At 49.0% G+C, this 8,908-nt stretch overlaps 1 protein-coding gene across 1 annotated transcript; it reads left to right on the top strand.

Moving 5' to 3' along the window:
- Positions 1 to 607: 607 nt before the first annotated feature.
- Positions 608 to 6,448, top strand: CLEC5A (C-type lectin domain family 5, member A). Its single transcript, XM_012720816.1, has 5 exons — positions 608 to 686; positions 1,480 to 1,539; positions 3,630 to 3,766; positions 5,097 to 5,203; positions 6,334 to 6,448. Exons 1-5 carry the CDS (start codon positions 608 to 610, stop codon positions 6,446 to 6,448), a joined length of 498 nt encoding a protein of 165 aa, XP_012576270.1.
- The last annotated feature ends 2,460 nt before the right edge of the window (positions 6,449 to 8,908 follow it).

Here is an 8,908-nt window from a genome sequence, read left to right as displayed (position 1 = left end):
GGCAGCGAGGAAGGACTGCGCTGCGCAGAGGGAGCACATCCTCGCGGCCCTGCACCACGCCCGGCGGACAGCGCAGCCCCCCACACCAGCCAGCCCTCCAGGGAGGACAGGTGAGCTGGCCAGTCCGCCCGCCCTGCACAGATGGTCGGCTCTTCCCCAGCCGTGGCCTTCGGGACACCTGTTCTGTCTGTGAGTCGCCAGTCAGAATTTTGAGGTCTGGTGCTTCCGACAGCCCGGGTCTGTGTGGCCTAGGCTACCCAGGAAGGTCCTCGGGACCAGAGTCGGCTTAAGGGGAAGGGCTGTGAAAGCCCAGGAGGGGGGCTATTTCTTCAGCAGAGAGGAGGCCACAGATGAGGGCGAGAATGAGGGCTGGCGCCTTGGGATGGCTGAGCCGAGGGAGAAGCGGTCTAGCCGGGCACAAGATGCCAGTGTGTCCTCTGCCCGTGCTCCGGGCTCCTCCTGCACCCCTCAGAGGCTGCTGCTTCCCAGTCCCTGGGTGCTCTGAGAAAGAGGCCCACGTGGCAGGGTGGGAGGGAGGAAGCCTAGTGGCAATCCGACCTGACAGGGGTGCTGGTCTCTCACCCGCAGGCTCCCCGTCTCCCCCAGCATGAACTGGCACCTGGTCATCTCGGGGCTCATAGTAATGGTGCTAAAAATCGCTGGAATGACTTTGTTTCTGCTTTATTGTGAGTACTGGCGCGACCTCTAACCCCACCCCTGTCTTGCTCTTTGACTCCTCTCAGAGTAAGTGGCTGAACGTCAAGGTTAGATGTCTAGGTCTTTCCACTGAGAGGGACTGACCGGGCCTGTGGGCAACTGATGATGCCTTTCCAGCCCCCCACCCCCACCCCAGATGGCGACCAGGTTCCTCCTCTATCATGAAGAGGGGGAACTCGCTAGGGTCTGGGGGTCAGAACCCCACATGACAGCGCTTTTGCCACCCGAGTATTCACGGGACACTCTGAATCTTCAGCTGCACTTGTTACTGCTGCTCACGTTTGAAAATACAGCTCCCGGTCACCCCAGTGGCAGGCTGTAGGAAGAGCTGTATTTAAGCTAGTGGGACTTTTACCCAGGGAGCTATTTCCCTCCGGGTACATAGACACATGGTCATCCAAACGCTTAGAAAAGAGGCTTCGTCACAAAGGATTTTACTGCAAGTGGGCAAGACGAAGCCTCTACAGCCGGAGAAGCCAGCAGGGAAGATAAATAGGAAGGAAATTCTACGCAGAGGCAGTGATCAGGCAAAGGCGTCCTCCTTGTGAGCACATGTGAAGGAACAACTCCTATCACGTCAGAGAATGGAAGGAACAGTTGGCTGTCAGACCACCTACTCTCAGAAAACCCGCCGTCTCCCTGGCCGAGGGCACAGTATTTCACATGGTGGTCGCAGCACACAATGCCCCGCCCGAGGCTTGCTGGGTACAGTCATCTCGCAATGCCCTTAAGGGCTGAGCCAACAGCTGATTTTCTTTGCAGTCCCGAAGATTTTTGGTGAAAGTGATGTCAGCATCACCCCCACAGGGAGCTCTGGGACAGGTAATGTGCGTGAGAGTCTCCTCTCCACCCTCCAGGTTCTTACGTCCTTTCTCCAGGCCTCCTGTTCCCAGAAACTCTTTTGCATGAAGAGCCCAGAGAGATCTGCTAATTGTCCTAAGATAAGATGTTCTGGGGAATGGGCAGGTGGGGGCTACAGTCACCAATGCTGTATTATACGGTTAAAAGTTGATAGGAGAAAAAAAAAAAAAAAGTTGATAGGAAGAGAGCCCTCCCCGGTGGCGCAGCAGGTTAAAGCACAGCATTAAGAAGCTAAAGCCACTTCTGCATGAGTTCAATTCCCACCTGACCACATGGCATGGCAGACCTCTCCTGACCCGCCCGCTGCTCCCCTCAGCAGTGTACTTCGTCAATCTGCCTGTTCTGCTCCCCACTCTGTCTCTGGTGAAGCCTTTCACCCTCCACATCTCTGGCCTGTACCCCAGTTCTGTATGCACAAATAAATAAATCTTTAAAAAAAAAAAAGTTGATAAGAGGTGAGCCCTCCCTGGTGAGGCAACGGGTTAAAGCACAGCGCCAAGAAGCTAAAGCCACTTCAGTGCGAGCTCGATCCTCACCCCAGAGGTGACCCACAGTGCGCTGCAGACCTCTCCTGATCACGTGCTGCTCCCCTCAGCAGTGTACCTCGTCAGTCAGCCTGTTCTGCTCCCTACTCTGTTCCTGGTGAAGCCTCTTACTGCCCCTGCGCCTCTGGCTTGTACCCCAGTTCTGTATGCACAAATAAAGAAATCTTTTAAAAAAAAAAAAGTAGATAAGAGCTTAGTTGTTAAATGTGACCACCCACTCGCACTCGTGCACATGTAGGAGTGTGTGCACCCACCCACACACCCACACACACACACACACACACACAGGCAATTATTTGAGGTGAAGGAGTGTATCTGATCCTATGTGAAAGTCATTTTCAACATAAACGTACATCAAGTCATCATCATGTTATGTGCCAATGATATCTTAATAAAATTAGAAAAGTAGAAAAAATGCTGCATACCCAAAAAAAAAAAAATCGAATTCCCTCCCTTTTGTAGATAGGAAGCCAAGAGGAGACTGAGTAAAATTTCTAATTCTCAGTTTCCTCCTGGGTCTGAGGAGAATTTGTACAGGAACAGTCAGGTGCTGTGGGGCGCCTGAAACGAAGGGCCCCAGTTTGGGTCAAAGGAGAAAGGAGCAAGCGGCATCCTGCACTGTATTTGTCCATTCCTCTCCCTTTCTCCTGTTTTTCCTTAAATTTCACACCTACTGCCACACTAAAGACATGAAGTAAGATTTGGGTTAGAGCACAACACATAATGGTGGTAGGTGAGAGGGTCAAAGAATGAACACAGGCCCTCCCCGTGGCACAGCGGGTTAGCACACAGCACTGCAGGCCAGCCGCAGCCGTCTCAGCGCGGGTTCGATCCCCGCCTGCCGCGGAGGCGACCACAGGGCGCGGCAGACCTCTCCTGACCCCATCGCTGCTCCCCTCGGCAATGTGCTTCGTCGATCTGCCTGTTCTGCTCTTCACTGTGTTTCTGGTGAAGCCTCTCACTGCCCCTGCACCTCTGGCCTGTACCCCAGTTCTGTATGCATGAATAAGTCTTTAAAAAAAAAAAAGAAAAGAAACATATCTGGAAAGTTCTGGAACGAAATGGCCCACTGTCGGGAGACAAAGAGTCACAGGGACTGAGCAGCGCTCTGCTGTCTGCGTGCTCTAGTCACCTGTGCTACTTGACTTTTCCTTTTCACTCCAGTCCCTCAGGTGTTCAGGACCAGTACCGTCAGCTCCGTTCCCACAGAGCGCTCCGGGACAGGTAAAGAAAGCCCAGAGCTCTAACATCCACTCTGCCCACAGGTATCTTGTGTAAAGACTTCTCTCTCCCTGTTACCTCCTTTTTTGTAATTTTGCTCAAAGAGGCCATAAAGACATTCTAACTCATTCCCTTGCTAGAGACAGTGAAACTGAGACTCGACTGCATGAAATGTCTTGCTGGGTTGACACACGGTTCTAACAGAACCCATGTTCCACTAGCTTGTGGCTTAAATACAGGGTTCACACCCCAAACCATTAATCTCTCTTTCCTTGGATCCTTTAGTCTGCCCCCAGGGATGGGATTTTCATGAAGGAAGATGTTTTTTCTTGTCGGCTTCTGAATTGTCTTGGAACAAAAGCAGGGATTTCTGTGAAGCAAAAGGATCAACTCTGGCTATTGTCAACAAACCAGAAAAACTGGTGAGAGCTGGGATGGAGTCAGAAGCCCAACCCCACCAGCCCTAGTGGGTGGTCATGCGGGACAACTGGGTTCCTGGAGGGAAGGGGGTGATGGAGAGAGAGAGGACTGGCTGAGACCTCAGGCTCCTTGTTCTGAGGCTGGAGGGAGGAAACTTTCCTCAGCAGCGGAGTGTGCGCCTTAGGGTCATTTGTGCTAAAGAAAGTCACATTCTAGAGTCTCTTCTAGAAGGCACAGAAGTGGACTGGTAACCTGGGAATGGGCCAGAGCACTTAAAGTATAGGAGTGACCAAATGAGCTGAGATACAGTTAGACAGAGAGGTGGGAGAGGGAGGGGAGGGAGAGAGGGAGGGGAAGGGCGGTGGAAAAGAAGAGGAAAAAGGAGACTCTAAAAGAAGGCTCTGCAGAATATGTCATAGATGGAAGCTGTTAATTGTCATTCCACTCTGCCTAGTAAATAAGGACGATGCAATGAACACAATTAGTAATGCGAGAAAGAATCGGGTCTTAGAATCAGGATTGCAGTGTACTACTATGATAATAAAAACAGGTAACACTAAGCTCTACTTTATTATCTACTCATAACAATTCTGAAGCGGCATTATTAGCACAGGAAATTAATCTGACCAAGGTCATATATCTACTAAACGAATGTGGAACTGCACAAAACATGGAGTTGAATTGCGACCACTCTAACTCCCAAACACACACTCTTAACGATATTTGACCATAATTTGTTTCCATTATACTTGCCTCTCTCGAACCCGACGCCTTTGCGAAGCCTTATGTTACATACAGGACATACATAATACCTGCTGCTCTCCCTTCTCTCTCTTAACTTTCCTCCTATAAAGTCCTCCTATGATGCAGAATTTGTAAGAGGGTCTTCTCTGAATGCCTCCCTGTACTCCCTCCAGGAATACCTGAAAAGTTGATGTGCCCCAAGCTCATTTAGAAAGCACAGTTTCTAGAAATGTCAACAATCCAATGCAGAAAAGGGGTGCCTGAAATTAGTCTTTTCCAGATGGTGCGCGACCTTCCCCCTCACAAAGTGGTTCCTGAGAGCAGCACCAGCACCACCTGGAGGGCCTTTGTCCCCTGCCAGGCACACGGGCCAGGAGCCCAGTAGCCTGTATCTCCACAAGCCCTCCTGGTGATCCTGATGCTTCATGCAGAGGACAACTGCTTGTCCGGGCTATGTGATCACCAGCGACAGCCAGCCCTAGACTCCCCCAGCCTTATTCTCAGCCTCAGGTATAATCATGGGTCCACAGGCACAAAAGAGCAGCAGCACAGAAGTTGCTTTTAAACTGTTGTTGTTTTAATTTCTAGACGTTTCTCCAGGACATAACTGGTGCTGAGAAGTATTTTATTGGCTTACTATTCCAGCAAGCAGAGAAAAAGTGGCGTTGGATCAACAAGTCCATGTTCACTGGCAAGTACGTAAATATCCCACCTTATTCTGGGAATCTTGGTTGGGTTTGAGACTCAGTGGGTTTGTCCTGAAATAGTGCAAAGGCTGAGGCTTAGCTCTTTTTTCTAGTCCTCTCCTTTCTTCCAACTCAACTATGGTCAGAGACGTTTTTTGTAATTTTTTATCATGGAAAAATGTCAAACGTTTCTCAGGAGAGAGAAGGGTACTCATACAGCAAATTATTTTGGTCAGATCAGATTCCAACCAAAGCCACTATTATACCATGTTTTCTGTATCTCATAATTGCATCTCTTTTAACCCATCCATCCCATTTTATTGCTAAGTTCATACAAGTTCCTCACATGTGCTTTCTTTACCTAAAGAAAAGTCATTATAAGGTACATATCCATGCCTTAAAGCTGTGAACTCTAATCCCAGGAGGTAGCACCTGTGTGTCATGTCATGGGCTTAAATTTTAGTAGAAAACATGACATTTCCAGTGTGAATATGAGTCAGACAGAAAGCAACTCAGTTCCCAGCCTGCAACTGAGCTTCCCACAGAGGGGAGGGAGGAAACAAATATTCATCCAGTGTCTTCTGAATGCCAGACATTTGTCAAGTCCTTACACATGCCATTTCCTGCCATAGGAAAAGCTTTCATTGATCCCATTTCATAGACAGCTGAACTGAGGAGGAGAGGCTTGCCACTGCATTGAGTCTCCCAAGCTAGGAAGCGGTAGAGCCACAGTTATAACCGACACAATTCATTCCAAAGCTCCTAACTTCCCCATGACACCAGACTCTCCAGTCAGACTGAAAGTGGTTGATTAACAGAGAGAGAGGTAGGTCAACAAGGTTTTCCCTAAAGGGGGTGCCTAGGAAAGAAGAAAACTCCTCCCTCTTCCTGTGCTCCTATGTGAACACATACATGCAGCACTTAAAATGGTTTCTGTAAGAAAAAGAGACCGATGACCCTGAGATGTTCCTGAACAAACACAAAGTGGCTACATCCCAGGCTGGCTCCATGAAAGCTCAAAGGAGAGTTGACCGGAAGGGTCAGTTCAGAGCTGGATTTGGGGTAGAAGAGCGGGACTGGGGTCAGTGATGGGCAGGACTGGAAAGACCAGCTTCACCGCGTTGTCTTCTCCCACTTAGTGTCACCAATGAGCGTCAGAATTTCAACTGTTTGACCATTGGCCTAACCACAACGTATGACGCTGCTTCCTGTGACATCAGCTACAGGTGGATCTGTGAGAAAGCTGCCAGATAACAGCCCTTCTCCGTGGCCTCCGATGAGAACAAGAAATAGAGACAGAGCAAAAGCGAAGGTGTGTAGCTGGGGTGACCCAGGAAGTACAGAATATCAAATTACCTGGGCAGTCGCCCGTGGGTACAGTAGCTCTCACAGAGCCTGAGAACTTCTCTCCCAACACCCCAAATAGACTGACATGCACACACAGGCAGACACCCCATTCTGACCCAGCAATTCCAACACAGACCCCATTTCCTGTGAGTCACAGCCATAATCCTGTTGGGACCCACATGGCTCATCTAGTGAACAGCTGCTCTATCCGCCTTTCTACTGGGAAAGGTCTCCGCCTGTGTAGGGAAGTGAGCTTCTCTTCTGCTTCGGAGACAGCTGCTATCATGGCCAAGTCTACTTCTATGGAGCTGAGATTTCTGACTGATCAGTGGCCTGTGGCCAAGTCTGTTTTATCCTTAGAGCAGACGTCCAGAGACAAAGGGGAAAACTGCAGACAGGGCAGGAACATTATCTAGAGAGAAAAAGGGATAAACTCTCCTTCTTTGACATCACCTCTGTTGCCAGTAGACCATGTTCCTCTGCCCTCTGGTCACTGACCTCCTTGGACTGATCTGGGGAAGAACCCCTGGCGTCAGGCTTAGAACAGAAAAGAACTGCTCATGGAAATGGCGAGGGGTCTGAGTAGAGCTGGAATCTGCCAGAAAATTCCCTTAGATGATCAAGCAAATTGAGTTTCTGTTCTTCAGCAAAGCTAGAAGACACTATTAAGGGTGCCTCAAGGTTAAATGTTCATAGCCTTGGCCTGAATCTCCATTTTAGCAGATTTTTATTACATGACCATGTTTGTTGAGTCTATTTTAAGAATCCAGAATGATCTCTTGGGTCCCCGTGGTCCTAACACATCCCTAACAGCAGTTCTAGAAAGATCCTGCCACAGGCACAGCCCACAGACCCAGCAGCACCCAGCCTGGAGGGCATCTCACTGACTCAGGACTGGACCAGCTGACCAAGGAGCACACAAAGAGGAAGGCTACTCAAGGAAACATTAGTCATAGGCAACGAGGGGGCATGAAGAAGAGGGACACCAGAGCCTCCCCCCCACCAGTGATGCGGAGGTTAAAGTCTCAGCACTATGAAGCTATCCCCAGCCACCTCAGTATGAGTTTCATCCCTGGCCAGGGAGCTGACGCACAGGGCTCAGCAGACCTCTCCTGTCCTCCCGCTTCTCCCCTCAGCAGTGCATTTCAGTAGATCTGCTTGTTCTGCTCCCCACTCTGTCTTTGGTGAAGCCTCTCACCGCCCCTGCACCCCTGGTTTGTACCCTAGTTCTGTATGCATAAATAAATAAATCTTAAAAAAAAAAAGGAACAGAGGTTGGAAGTTCTCTAATGATGTTAATGTCATGTTCATGAATGGGGGAGCCCGACTCGGTTGGTAGATTAAGGAATAAACAGAATTCCACACCAGAGGTGATCTCAGAGTCCAGACCACAGAAGGGAAAGCACAGCCCTGTTCTGAGAAGCAAGAGCTGTGGTTGCCAGACTTCCTATTTCACGACGTAATAAACTGCAGACTTAAAATCAGGAAATGCAGACATGTGCGTGCTCCCAGGTAGACAGCCCGCAGTCCCCCTCAAGATGAGGAGGGGGTCTGGGCAGGTCCCGAAAGATGTCCACTGCAGTGGGGTGAGATGGGGTGGGAGGCACCGAGGGAATGTGTGCACTTGGCTAAGCCATCACTGGACCCCAGGTACTGGGTTCTCAGAAGGGAAAATGAAGGTAGTGTGTTTTTGTTTTGTGTTGAAAAAATGGACTTGTAGTAAGCCAGTGAACTAGAGCTTGGTTTGTTTCCGATACCGTCTGTGTAGCTTCTTACCCCTCCTTTGCCTTAATTTCCTCACCGATAAAGTAGGGTCGTAATACCCTGTTCACAGAATTCCTGTGGGTATTAAACAAGATCTTCACGAGGTAGCTCAATGGTATTGAACAGCATGGACATAAGATGATGCAGGGCAACCCCACGATATCTCCGGGACCCCTTTTACACATTCCAGAGTGGCTGAGAACTCCAGGTAGGAACAAATGAAACTCCACATCTCCTGCCCTATGGGTCTCGCATTTTCTACTTTCGTCTCAACAGACACTTTGCAGTGTCTGGACTTAAGTGACTACTTGTCTGCTAAAAATATATCCCCTAGAGTGAGATATTTGCATAAACACTCAAAACGATTACAAGCAGCAGTTTAATTAGTGCATCCCTAAGATGCCAGAAAAATAGAATCACTTTACTTTTAAATTGGTAACACAGAATTTCATCAGTAACATACTCATGAAATAAGACCAAAGCAATATGAAAGACAGTAAGTCCATCCCCAACTCTTCTACAGCCTCGTGTTGCCTTCTGAATACATCTTTATATTACACAAATATGAATGATTTGAGATATATGTATACATATATATAAAAC

The sequence above is a fragment of the Condylura cristata genome, unplaced genomic scaffold (genome assembly GCF_000260355.1).
Source record: "Condylura cristata isolate star-nosed mole 26May11 unplaced genomic scaffold, ConCri1.0 scaffold00005, whole genome shotgun sequence".
Classification (NCBI taxonomy): Eukaryota; Metazoa; Chordata; class Mammalia; order Eulipotyphla; family Talpidae; genus Condylura; species Condylura cristata.
Note: the sequence above shows the minus strand (reverse complement) of the source record. Positions and strands in the feature narration are given on the sequence as shown.

Bases quoted from the DNA above. Each gene is read 5' to 3' on its own strand.
- CLEC5A (XM_012720816.1), top strand. From the start codon at position 608: ATGAACTGGCACCTGGTCATCTCGGGGCTCATAGTAATGGTGCTAAAA. The intron at 687-1,479 runs GTGAGTACTGGC...TTTTCTTTGCAG, and splicing joins GACTTTGTTTCTGCTTTATT to TCCCGAAGATTTTTGGTGAA. The intron at 3,767-5,096 runs GTGAGAGCTGGG...TTTAATTTCTAG, and splicing joins TCAACAAACCAGAAAAACTG to ACGTTTCTCCAGGACATAAC.